We start from the raw sequence: 12,691 nt of genomic DNA, 5'->3' as shown, positions 1-12,691 counted from the left end.
GCCACGATAAGAAAAGACTAATTTTTTTTCCAAATCAGACGGAATATATATATAGAGAGAGAGAAAGAGAGAGATGGCGTTGCTTTATTTCGGTAAAAAGGACACCTTCATCTCTTGTGTTTTTCAGTATGCAAATGTATTTAAATCCAGCCAGTTCAAAGCCAAACAGTTAATTAAAAGATTGACCCTCCTAGGAAATTATAGCAGGGCTTCTTCCTTGTCCAGCAGGCCTCCTCTTTCCCCCCTCTTTGTCCCGCCGTTATCTGCCCGATCAGTCGGGGCCATTATGCTTCGCCCAAGGAGGAAGCGTCTGTCCTTGTCTCCCCATTCAAAGACGAGCCAGGAACGAAGATTTCCTGCCTGCTTGCAGAAGGATTGGAAGGGGGTCTTTAAAATGGGGAGGAGGGGGGGGACTCTGGACCAAGGGGGCAGAGGCTGCTTTGCAGGCCGGAGGGGAGGGGTTACGGGGTGGGAAGGTCTAGGTTGGGCGGAGGAAGGGCCTGAACCACCGGGGGTGGAGGGGGAAGGGTATCCAGGGTGCAAGGGCCCGCGGAGCAAGCGCTTGCGGAGTTTCAGGCTTCCTCTCCTCCTCTTCCTCCTCTGGCAGGTTTGGCACTAAGGATTTCTGCGACGCCCAATGCGACTTCCTTCACAAGATGCATTTCCACTGCGTGGTGGAAGAGTGCGGTGCGCTCTTCAGCACCGTGGATGGAGCTGTGAAGCACGCCAAGTAAGTCCCGGGCATCGCTTCCCTCGCGGCGGCTCCGTATGTGTGCGTGTGCGTGCTTTTTAAATCCTTTCCGGCCTCTGAGAAGGAAGAATGGAGGTGGCAGAGACGGTCACAGGCAGCAGGATCTGTGTGTTGGTTTAAGGAAATGTATACGGACGCCCTTTCGCTCTCAGTCATGGAAATAAAAACTCAATATACACGAACAGTAAACAAAGACGGAACCAGTTTTTTGCCCCAATTCTGCCAGGTGGGAGGCATCGGTACTGGCCTGCCTTGACCCAGACAAACCCCTGGCGCGGCTCCTTCCTTGTAAGCATTTACGCTGAAAGAGCCACCCCTCCGCTTCAGTCACCTCTCCGACCGAACTTCAGCGATCTCTTGGTCTCAGTCTTCACACCCGTGAAATGGGAACGCGAGCACCAGGCCAACAACAAAGGGCGGCTTCGTTCCATCGTGGGTGCAGGCAATGCGTTAGACAGGAACGCGGCGATATTCTCTCAGCCCGGCTTCCTGGATGGAGGATATCTAACGAAGAATTTTTCCGTGGCTGGCGTGTGATTTGGGGTTGTCGGGTGGACACACCCGTGGATCCATCTTGGGTTTTGTCACACTGACTTCCGGTGGTCTTTGTGAACTGCCGTTCCTGATTGGAGCACTAAACAAATATGAGTGTGTGTGTGTAGATGAGAGGTCCCCAAACTTGGCAACTTTTAAGACTTGTAGACTTCAACTTCCAGAATTCTTGGAGTTAAAGTCTACAAGTCTTAAAGTTGTCAAGTTTGGGGACCCCCGGTGTAGATTCAGGAGTTTTGGGCAGCCCCCTAAATTGGCAGGTGAAGCTGAGGCTCCCTGAGATGAATGTCACCCTGTAGGTCATAAAGGCATTTTTTAATTTCTGTGAAGCTGCCCAGAATCCGTCTCAGGAATTCGCCAGAAGCACCCCTGTTTAGAAACAAGCAGGAGACCACTAAGCGATGCCTAAACAGGGCGACTGAATGAGCTGCTCTAGCTGTCCTCGTCTATGACTGATGGATCTCTCTCCGTCTCTCTCTCTCTTCCCTCACTCTTCTCTGTAGTTTCCACTTCCGAACAGAAGGAGGCGCCACGAAGGGAACCTCGGAGCACACCTTCCCGACTCCGGCAGAGAACAAGACCGCCATCCCCCCTTCCTCTCCATCCGCCACATCCGCCCTTCTGGCCACTGCCTCGGCCACGGAGGGGCCCACCGCGTGTCCGGCTAGTGTGCCGTCCGCTCCCACGCTCCTGGCCTGGAAACAGCTGGCTTCTACCATGTCTCAGCTTCCCGTCTCGGGGCCCGGGCTGGCCACCTCCCCGATGGCCACCACTTCCCTGGAGAACGCCAAGCCACAGGTCAAGCCGGGCTTCCTCCAGTTCCAAGAGAAGTGAGTGGCTCTTTTGGACGGACGATGTTGGGATCCAGGGGTTGGTTGACCTGGGCTCGAGGTGTCCCTTTGGCCACTGGGATGCCCCCAACTGGCTAGGGTGCTCCGGGAGGGGAAGCCGGCAACCGTCTGTTCTGACCAAACTCCCCAAACACGACAAACCCTCTGAAGTGAACTCAAAGGATTCCTTTATTAGGAGTAGCGGCAAAAAAATTCTCTCTCAGGATAACAAATCTGTCCATCCGGAAGATAAATAATTGTCTCCCACATCTATTCATCTCTGCCCCCTGCCTTTTATCCCCAGAGTCTGGTGGGGCTTCACTAGCGGCGGTAGCTATTCCTTCCCAAGGACCGGCCCATAGATTTCCACTGCTCTCCTCTCCTCTCCACTGCTTTCTGTGCATTCACAGTCAGGCACTGGACCCGGCTGTTCCTCCTCTTCTTCATTAGCCACCTGCAGGCCTGGGAGTCTCCATCTGAGGGCTGACGGACGGCCCAGGCTCCGCCTTTGTCCCTCTGCCAGGTCCATTCCCTCTTCCCCCTCAGGGCTCCCAGGTTGCCTTGATGCTAACCCCACGCCTCCTCTTCCTCCTCCTCCTCCTCCTCTGATTTGTCTGCTGGAGGAGCCATCAGCCGACAGGCCACGACACCGTGCCTGTTAGCCTCGAAGGGCTCATTTTGGGTCTCTCCTCCAGCGATCCTTGCCTGGCCACGGACTGCAAGTACGCCAACAAATTCCACTTCCACTGTCTCTTTGGGAACTGCAAATACGTGTGCAAAACCTCGGGGAAGGCCGAGTCCCACTGCCTCGACCACATCAACCCCAACAACAACCTGGTGAACGTGCGGGATCAGTTCGCTTATTACTCCCTGCAGTGTCTCTGCCCAAACCAGGTAAGCCCCCCCACGGAGGGTCCCGGGAGAGAAAGAACAGGAGGGGCTGGGATGCAGGATCTCCTGGAACACGGGGGCCTGGAGATGGGGGGAGGGGCTTATTTCACAAGCCTGACCCTCCCTCCCTCCCTTCCTCTCCTGCCTGCAGCACTGTGAGTTCCGCATGCGGGGGCATTACCACTGCCTTCGCCCCGGCTGCTTCTTCGTGACCAACATCACCACCAAGCTGCCGTGGCACGTGAAGAAGCACGAGAAGGCTGAGCGGAGAGCCGCCAACGGTTTCAAGTACTTCACCAAGCGGGAAGAATGCGGCAGGCTGGGTAAGCGGACGGGACGGGACGGGACAGACACCCATCGATGAGCCACCGCTCGCTCGCCTTCCCTTCCAGCTTTTCCTTCGCGCAGCTTAAGCAGACCCGCTGGGTTTCCCCCCGCAACTTCTTGCTCTCAGGTTGCAAGCAATGCAGGCGTCATAAAACAAACTCGATTCCTCAAAGGCTTCATTGTATTCTAGTTTAGCCTGAATTTAGTTTGGTGGTGGAATCGTTACGAGTTCAGCCGGACGCTCGTTTTATTCAACTTGAAGTCGTCCCTTGGATCAGCTGCTCCTCCTCCTTCCCCGATAAGCAGCTGGAGCTCAAATATTAAGTATCCCGGGCTGTGACGCCGGGCAAGGCCGAGCCCGCCAGCCTGTCTTTCCTTCTGGACTGGGGCACAAACCCTTTCTTGGACCCCGTTGGCCATCGCATCCCGAGGATGGAGAAGAGAAAAGTAGGAAACCGCTCCGCCGTTCTTTGCTAGTCCTTTGTGCCGAGAGCCCGGTTTTCACAGCGAGGCTCACCCGGGACATCCTAGAATAGAAATGTATTGTTGTCCCGGGATTCCCCAGGTGGCCCTGCCTTTGACTTGGGCTTCTGCTGGCAGTGAGGGCGACCCTGCCAACTCCCCGGCGAAGCAGAGGCACATCAAAGCGCCCAACATTGCATAGAGGCAGCGGGTGTGGCTGGCAGTTGCGTTGGCCGGTCATAAAGGCGGGGCCAGGCCTCCCCCTCCTGCCCCAGTTCACTCCAAGTTTTCTCCTGCAAGGGAAAAGGAGACAGCTCATCAGGGGAGGCTCAGAGGGACCCCAAATCTTCCTTTAACCTGCCACTTCTAGATACCGCAGGGTTCCGGAAAGATGGGGTGCCCTTCGCACGCCTGGCATCCTTGCCCCCCTTCTAAACCCCACTCAAGGCTGCGGATCAGGGTTAGGATTCAAACATGTTGACGACCGGTTCTGTGGGCGTGGCTCGGTGGGCGTGGCAGGGGAAGGCTACTGCAAAATCCCCCTTCCCTCCCCCTCCCCATTGACCTGCTTTCCAGCTCCGTTCTTCCTGGGCAGGGCAACCGAAGGAAACCCAGCCGATCAGCTGGGACTCGATGGGAGGCAGAGAAGAGATACGGGGTTGGCGGGTTCTCTGAACGACTCAAAATTTCCACTCCTGGTTCTCCAGAACCGGCTGAAGGCCACCTCTGGTGGGGATGGGACACGGGTTGTGCGCGAAAGCACCCCAGATGATTCAAAAGGAGAGGAGAAGTGGAAGAAAAAGGGCTACTCCATTTTGTATTTCCCCCAAAAAACAACCCTTGGTGGTGTTGTTTTTTCTTTTGAAAACGTTTGGCTTCTCCTGCAAGAAGCTCCTTCAGTTTTTTTCTGGGGAAAACCAAAACCGAAACGAAAGAAAAGTCCGTTGGCCTTTTGGGAAAAGGAGCTTTGGGGCAACCCTGACTTTGGATGACTTGAGTGTCTGCACGTAGACTCCCATTTTGTCCTTCGTCAAGCATTTTAGCCCTGGGGATGATCCCAAGGCACAGCTTGTAACCGGGGCAACAGGACAACAAGGCCCTGGGCCAGCCCTTACCTGGTTCCTGGCTCGGGAAGGCCAAGGGGCTTGGCGGTTGGCTGCCACTGTCCGGCACATCGCCGGGCCACGCAAAACTAGCCAAGGATACCCGACCCTTGGCGGCCCCAGCGACGAGCCAGCCTGAGCTCACCTGCCTGCTGCCAATCATCTTGGACAGAGCAGAGAGCAAGAAGGATGCCAGGTTTGGGGGGGGGTGTAACCAGGGCTGGAGGGAGGGAGGGGGCATTGTGTGTGGGGGGTGGGAGGAGGAAAGGATCTCCAGAAATGCCAACCGGGCGATGCCCTTCCGGTGGCAAAGCTCAGTTGGCAGGCTAGCTTGTAAACAGACCTGCGGTCAAGCGTGGCAGGAGAGCCCTCCCTGGCTGGCAGAGCCCATGGCTTCTGCATCAATTAATTCATCTCATTGCCCCCCAAAATACACCCCCAAGTCCATCAACTATTTGGGGTGTGGTGGGGGGAACCACAGGGGCCTTTTACGCCCGCCTTTTCCCTGGCAGGTTACATTTCGAAGCAGCTCCGGCTTTCGGGTGGGCTATGATAGAGCTTGTCGTGGGGAAGGAAAAGGAGGCTGTGTGTGTGTGCGGGGGGACACACAGACGGCTGGTGCCTGTTTTTTAACCTCCGCTGCTTTTTAATTGATGGCTTTATTATGCCGCTTCTGACGAGATGTATATGGATTTTGGATTTTATTTGTGTTTTCATTGTATGTCATGCTGAGAGAGTATTTGCTATAAGGCAACTAATAAATCTTGGAAATAATTAAATAAAAGTTATAGCAGGCAGCATCCAAGAGGGCCTCTTTCTCTCTTTCTCTCCCTCCCTCCCTCCCTCCCTCCTCTCCCTCCTTCTCTCTCTCTCTCTCTCTTGTGGGAAAAGAAGGAATGCCACTTTTTAAGACGGCCCCTGGCATCGGTAATTTTCATAAATTTAAAACGGCTTTCCAATTAAACCCTTTAAAAAACTGATCCGTTTTAAATTGTCCAACCTTGCCAATTAATAAATTCAATGCAGCGGGTTTGACTTCGGTCGTTCGGTAAGTCATTTGAGTTATCTCAGAAGTGTCCCTCTCGGTTGACCTTCGCGCCCACCGCAAAGGAGACAGGCCGCGAGTGTGTGTGTGTGTGTGTGTGTGTGTGTGTGTGTGTGTGTGTGAGCGGGTGGAGACACACATGTCGCTCAGCCTGGGTCCATCTAGGGCTGGATCCCAGGTCGATCTTCCTTTCAGGGATCTCCCTGCTTTGATTTTCTCTTGCGAGGTGCGGGAGGCATCCGTCTTTGCCCCCTTCAGATGTTGGTGCAACCGTGGGGAGGCAAATTCTCAGGAGGGGGAAAGAGTTTCATTCCCAAATTGTGGAAATACCAGGTCCCAGGAAATACCAGCTGATCGTCTGGGTCTCCTTGGGTCGCCCTGCCCAGGAGAACGGAGCTGGAAAGCAGGTTAGGGGTGGGGTGGGGAGGGGTTTTAGTAGTTGTCATAAAAAGGGGGGGGGAAAGCGAAAGTACATTCCAACTCTTCTCTTTAAAAGTTTGTAACTAAACTACCAGAGCTTTTGCCCATGAATATACTTAATTGGAGAACATGATTGATGACACCCAGCCTGTGAGCGTGCTTAGTTAGAGAATCTGGTGTATGAGACACCCAGGGGGGAGGGGAGAAACAGGGTCACAGGGGACTGTAAATGACGTATTGCCAGAGTCGGCTTCCTACAGGGCCGGGCCATTACATCGCCTCTAATAAATCCTTTGAAGTTTTTTGAAGTTTGGCTCGAGAATCATGATTCAATTAGGGCGACTGCTGGCATCCTGACAGAATGGAGATTTTGCAGTAACCTTCCCCTGCCCTGCACACCAAGCCACGCCCACAAGAACTGGTAGTAAAAGAACATTTTTGGAACCCCGCCACTTTGACCCCGTCTGCTCCCCACTCCCAAGACGTTGGCTGCCATGATTGTGCGACGTGTAAATCTTTTCCCCTCCCTTCCAGGCTGCAAATACAACCAGGTCAACAGCCACTTCCACTGCATCCGCGAGGGCTGCCAGTTCTCCTTTCTGCTGAAGCATCAGATGACGTCCCACGCCCGGAAGCACATGAGGCGGATGCTGGGGAAGAACTTTGACCGCGTTCCCACTCAGGTGACTCTCCCGGAGGATTTGCTCCTCCGTCCCATGGCTTCGGGGTTTTCCGGGACAGCAGTTGGAAGCAGGAAAGCCTCGGCTGTGTGGGCCATCCAGCTCCGGCTGCCCCCGGCTTTCCACCAGCGGCTGCCCCCCCAAATTGCCCTCTAGGCCTCCTGACCCGCGTTCGAGGGGGTGGGTAGGACCAGGAGCGGCTTCTCATGTAGCGGTGAAACCTGCCAGGATCCCAGAAAACGGCTTTTGGAGGGCAGTGGACACGAGGGGTGAAGTGCTCCCCCCCAACAAAGTCCCCCATGCCTGGACCCCAACATAAGTTCTGGTTTTAACGAAATCAAATTCAATTAGAGCTCAAGAAATGAAACGTGGCTTAATGGGATTACCACCCGCGTGCGTTTACTGTCTTTTCCTTTGTGGGATATTAAAAGTCACAATTCCTCAGCGGTTTCTCACAGGCCTCTGGAGGGGCTAATACACAACCCTACTCCGAATTTCAGGAGTGCAACACAGCTCTTGGGCTTCAGGCTAAAGCTCAGGATTCTTGCTACATACTCAGCTTCTTTCCTGCATGGAAAGGGCTGCTTTTGCAGTGTAAAGGGCTGTGCAGCATCTCCTGTCTCTGTTGCTGTCTCAGTCTCTCTCTGTCTCTCTCTCTGTCTCTCGGACTGTGTCTGTCTCTCTCCCCTCCTCTCTCTCTCTCTTGGACTCTTTGTCTCGGGCTCTCTCGGGCTCTGTTTCTTTCTCTCTCCTCTCTCTCTCTGACTGTCTCTCTCTCTCTTGGACTCTCTGTCTCTCTTTCTCGGGCTCTGTGTCTCTCTCTCTCTCACTCTCTTGGACTCTGTCTCTGTCTTTCTTGGGCTCTGTCTCTCTCTCTCTCTCTCTCTGACTGTTTCTGTCTCTCTCTCTCTCCCTGTGTCTCTCTCTCTCTTGGACTGTCTCTCTCTGTCTCTGTCTCTCTCTCGGACTCTCTGTCTCTCTCGGACTGTGTCTGTCTATCTCTCTCTCTCTTGGACTTTCTGTCTATCTCTCTCTCTGTCTCTCGGACTGTCTTTGTCTCTGGTCTTTGTCTCTCTCTCTCTCACACACACACACACACCATGCAGGGCAGGAGGTTAGGATCCACCTAATGAGAGGAAGGAATGCCTGCGGCTCCTTTGCTTTCAGGAAGAGAGGCAGAAAGCAGCCAGATCCCCCACCACCACCAAAGTCACCCCTGCCCCTTCCGTTGTCTTGCTGCAGGTGGTGGGCCACACTGCTAGGAAGGACAGCCTCCCACAAGTAAGCAGCCTGGCCCCCAGCCCGGCTTCATCAGGGAATCCTGCCTCCTTTCAGGGAGCCCCCAGCTTGATGGACCCCGAGACGGAGGAGTACCTGGATTACACGGGATGCAGCCCTGGCGCCATCTCCTCAGAGTCATCGAACATGGACCGCAGCTGCTCCAGCACCCCGGTGGGCAACGAGAGCACCTCAGCAGGTGAGTGTCCTACTGCACACAAACACACACACACAAAACGCACACACACACACACATACAGCGCCCCACCTCTGGGCTGGGACTCTGCGAGAGGCTGTGCCCTCTCTGGGTCAGGCGGTCTTCTTTGTCAAACATGGAGGGCTCTTGAGTGGCCTCCCACGTGGACTCTCTCGAGGTGGGACGAGGGATTTGTGGAGGAGACACGCCAGGTTGCCTCTGAGGGCTCGGAAAAGCCAAGCTGGGCCCCCGAAGAGGCTGCCAGGGACGGAAAGTCGATGCCTTTGACTGAAAATCTCCAGCGTTGCATTGATTAACATTCACCTCCAATGAATCACTCGCAAAAGAGGCCGATGGCCCCGAGAGGCGGCTGAAGGACCTGACCTTCTGGGAGGCGGTTGGAGTGTCCATCACCACCACCCCTATCCAGGGAATGCCACGGGCCTCCCCGGATGAGCCAGGCCCAAGAAGCTGCCGGTCCTTCCCTGACTTCCCATTTGACCATTCACACACACATACACAGCCCTCTTGTCTCCCTGGAAGACCTGCTGCCTGCCTGCCCCGGTTGGGGTGGTCCAGCTGCCCTCATGGAGACCCTCTCTCTGCTGCTCTGCTGCTGTGCTGCTGCTACTCATCACCCTTCTCCATCTTCTCCTCTGCTCTGGTTCTGTCATCGTACCTGTGAACTTGTCCTCCATTTTTCATCGTGTGGCTTACACTTCTCAGGGGGTCTTATTTTGGGGGGCTGTTTCCTTTTTTTTTCCTCTGGTGGTTTTTCTTTTCCTCCTATTTTTTTCTTTCCACGTTTCTCCAGGCTGCCTGGCTGCTCTTCCTCCTCCTCCTCCTGCCGCTGCTGGTGACGATGTTAGCCACAATGCACCTCCTCCACCATCTCTGCCTCCCTCTTTCTCACAAGCCCTGCTCAGATCTCCCCTCCCCTCCCTGCCCTACCTCTTCTCTCCATCGTGTGTCTCATACTCTCTGCTAAGTGCCACCCTGGGATCCAGCAGGGGCATTGCCTTGCCCACCGCCAGCTCGACAGGGCTCTCACCCATCCTTGCCAGTCCAGTCAAAAGCGACGTCCCGCTAGTGCAGGATGCAGCAGGTAATCCGATCTCCGCTTTTTCGTAGCACTGCTCCCAATATCCCTCTCCCCCAGCATCATCGTGTCAGGGTTCCAGCAATTGCCCTAATTAAGGTACGATCCCTGAGCCAAACTTCAAAAGAATTCAAAAGATTTATTAGGAGCAACAGGTCCGGCACTAACCCATATGAAGCCAACTCCGAGACACGTGTTTTACTATCACCTATGACTTTGTTTTCCCCCCCGAGTGTGTCATATATCAGATTCTCCAAACATGTTCCCAGGGCTGGGTGTCATCAATCACATTCTCCAATGAAGGATTTTCACAGGCAGGAGATCTGGTAGCCTAGGCTACAATCTCCACAAGATAAGCGTGGAATGTACTTCTGGCCTTCATCGGCCGCACCGCTCCCTCAGGCCTTTCCCCCCTTCCTTCTTACGGCAACTTGGAAACAGGCATAGGAATGATTTACGAGTTGACACATTGGCCAGTTGTCGATAGACGTGAGGCTCTAAAAATGGCCAGCCTGTCTGTGGTATTTCCAAAATGGCAGTGGAGTAGGAAGCAGCTCTTCAAAACCTTACAAAAGGTTAGTTGAGTTGGGACCATCCAGGTCTCAGGAGGACTTCCATTCCAATAGAGGAGAATATTTGTTGCTCAGGGTTCAAACAAGACCTCCTTGGTTCTCTCTTAAGCTTGCTTGTTTTCTTGCAGACATTTCATGACCCAACTAGGTAGTATCATCAGTGCTAGTTCCAAAGGGAAAGAAAAGACAGGGAGGGAGGGAGGGAAAGAAGGAAGGAAGAGAAGAAAGAAAGAGAGAGAGAGAGAAAGAGAGGAAGGGAGGAAAGGAAGGAAGGAAGGAAGGAAGGAAGGAAAGAAAGAAAGAAAGAAAAAAAAGAAAGAAAGAAAGAAAGAAAGAAAGAAAGAAAGAAAGAAAGAAAGAAAGAAAGAAAGAAAGAAAGAAAGAAAGAATATTTGTAGCTCAGGGTTGACATGAGGAGTCCTTGGTGCTCCTTCTTGCAGATGTTTCATTACCCAACTAGCAACATCATCAGGGTTAGGAGGGAAAGGAGTTTACACTCATTTTATATTCTACTAGCACTGAACATGTTACTAGTTAGGGTCATGAAATGTGTGGAAGAAAACAAGCCAGCTCAGAGAGCCCGAAGGACCCCTGACTCCCATCCCGTAGGGGAGCCCCCCCTCCTGGGTCTCGCAAGACCACTCTGCTTAGAGATGGGACTTGGAGTGTGCTCTACCACAACCTGGCAATTAAAGCAAAAGTCCACATCACCCAACACGAGGGGGGTCTGGAAGAAAAGGGGAGTTGGCGTCTCCACAATGCCTTTATTGCCTTTTGCCTTTATTCCTCAGGGAACACCATCACCATGCCAACGGCTGCGGGGGCCAAGAAGCGCTTCTGGATCATTGAGGACATGTCCCCCTTTGGCAAGCGCCGCAAAACCCCCTCCTCCCGCAAGATGCTGGACGAGGGGATGATGCTGGAGGGCTTTCGGCGCTACGACCTGTACGAGGACTGCAAAGACGCCAACTGCCAGTTCTCCCTCAAGGTCACGCACTACCACTGCACCCGGGAGAACTGCGGGTACAAATTCTGCGGGCGCACCCACATGTACAAGCACGCCCAGCATCACGACCGGGTGGACAACCTGGTGCTGGACGACTTCAAGCGCTTCAAGTCCTCCCTCAGCTGCCACTTCCCCGACTGCCAGTTCTCCGGCAACAGCACGCACTTCCACTGCCTGCGCTGCGGTTTCCGCTGCACCGACAGCACCAAAGTGACGGCCCACCGCAAGCACCACGGCAAGCAGGACGTGATCAGCGCCGCCGGCTTCTGCCAGTTCAGCTCCAGCGTGGACTGCGAAGTGCCCGAGTGCAAATACAAACTCAAGTGCTCGCACTTCCACTGCACCTACCCCGGGTGCAAGCACACCGTGGTGGGCATGTCGCAGATGGACTCGCACAAGCGCAAGCACGAGAAGCAGGAGCGGGGGGAGCTGCCGGCCATCTCTCCGGGGCCCGAGGGTCTCCCCGCCACCCCCATGGAGTACGAGGCCCAGAGCGCTTCTGTCAACCTGGACAGCTCCCTCAACCTGAGCACAGACGCCAAGAACTCCCTCTTCTTCCTGCAGAACGCAGCAGGCGTGGGGCTCAACGACTCCATGGACCTCAGCCAGAAGCCCCTCGGGGACACAGGCAGCCTCCCTTCCGCCCCGGCAGAGAGCCAGGCCCCTGCCGCCAGCAAGCTCTTCCTGGCCAGCTGCGGCAACGTGGAAGAAGAGGATGACTCTTCCCACGATGACGATGATGAAGAGGATGAGGAAATGAACGAGGATGAGGAGGACGAGGATGAGGATGAGGACGAAGAGGAGGAGGACGAGGACGAGGAGGAAGAGGATCTGAACACCGATTCGGAAGAGTCGCTCCCCGACGCGGAGGGCCTGCCTGCAAAAGACATTAGTGAACTGCAGGAGGCCGTTTCCTCCACCGCGGATCCCAGTGACACTTCCATGCCTTCCGGCGAGCCAGCCTCAGCTCCTTAAGGAGCAGCCACACAGCAGCGGTGGGCCTGGGGGGTTTGGCCTTGGCGAGCGGAGAAAGCAAAAAAAAACAAAAAAAACAAAACCACACAAAACAAAACTGCATGAACAGGAAACCGTGCTGTGTTGAGAGGGGAGAGGCAAGAACGAAGGCTAGAATGGCCAGCAAGCAGCAAAACGGACTCCATCCCAGAAGGTGCGCGAGAGGCGGAGGGAAGCACTGATCTCTCGGACCACACGCGACACGGAGACACGATGGAGCCGGAGAGGCGGAAGCAGCAGCAGCGGCAGCAGCGGCAGGAGCAACATCCTGGGGATGGGTGGGCTGGGGTGGGGGCAGCAGGAGGACCCATCTGTTGGGGTGCACATGTTTACAGGGGGGCAGGAGGAGGAGCACGGTGGTCCCGTGATGCAGGCGGACTGACCCTCCCGCTTCTGGATGGATGTGCTCCCCGTGGCAGGAAGCGGCCTGCCCCTTCCGAGCCCACTTCGCTCCGCGGAGGCGGG

General features: G+C 54.8%; 1 protein-coding gene across 15 annotated transcripts in view; it reads left to right on the top strand.

Moving 5' to 3' along the window:
• CASZ1 (castor zinc finger 1) overlaps positions 1–12,269 on the top strand; it is a 267,041-nt gene extending 254,772 nt beyond the window's left edge. For 6 of the 15 annotated variants that reach the window (XM_087915046.1, XM_087915042.1, XM_087915041.1 and 3 more), the window contains 8 exons: positions 608–730; positions 1,807–2,133; positions 2,829–3,027; positions 3,176–3,347; positions 6,916–7,064; positions 8,304–8,538; positions 9,350–9,640; positions 10,998–12,269. In XM_087915046.1, the coding sequence (XP_087771172.1) occupies positions 608–730; positions 1,807–2,133; positions 2,829–3,027; positions 3,176–3,347; positions 6,916–7,064; positions 8,304–8,538; positions 9,350–9,640; positions 10,998–12,187 (2,686 nt within the window). In that variant the 3' untranslated portion in view covers positions 12,188–12,269. Of the gene's footprint in view, positions 1–607; positions 731–1,806; positions 2,138–2,828; positions 3,028–3,175; positions 3,348–6,915; positions 7,065–8,303; positions 8,539–9,349; positions 9,641–10,997 lie in introns of those variants that run through there. The other 9 variants (XM_087915048.1, XM_087915047.1, XM_026715856.2 and 6 more) reach the window with 4 other exon arrangements.
• The last annotated feature ends 422 nt before the right edge of the window (positions 12,270–12,691 follow it).

Source organism: Pseudonaja textilis, chromosome 18 (assembly GCF_049901715.1).
Source record: "Pseudonaja textilis isolate UNSWEBS1 chromosome 18, rPseTex1.2, whole genome shotgun sequence".
In the NCBI taxonomy this organism is placed as follows: domain Eukaryota; kingdom Metazoa; phylum Chordata; class Lepidosauria; order Squamata; family Elapidae; genus Pseudonaja; species Pseudonaja textilis.
This window is presented reverse-complemented; position numbering and strand designations above follow the sequence as displayed.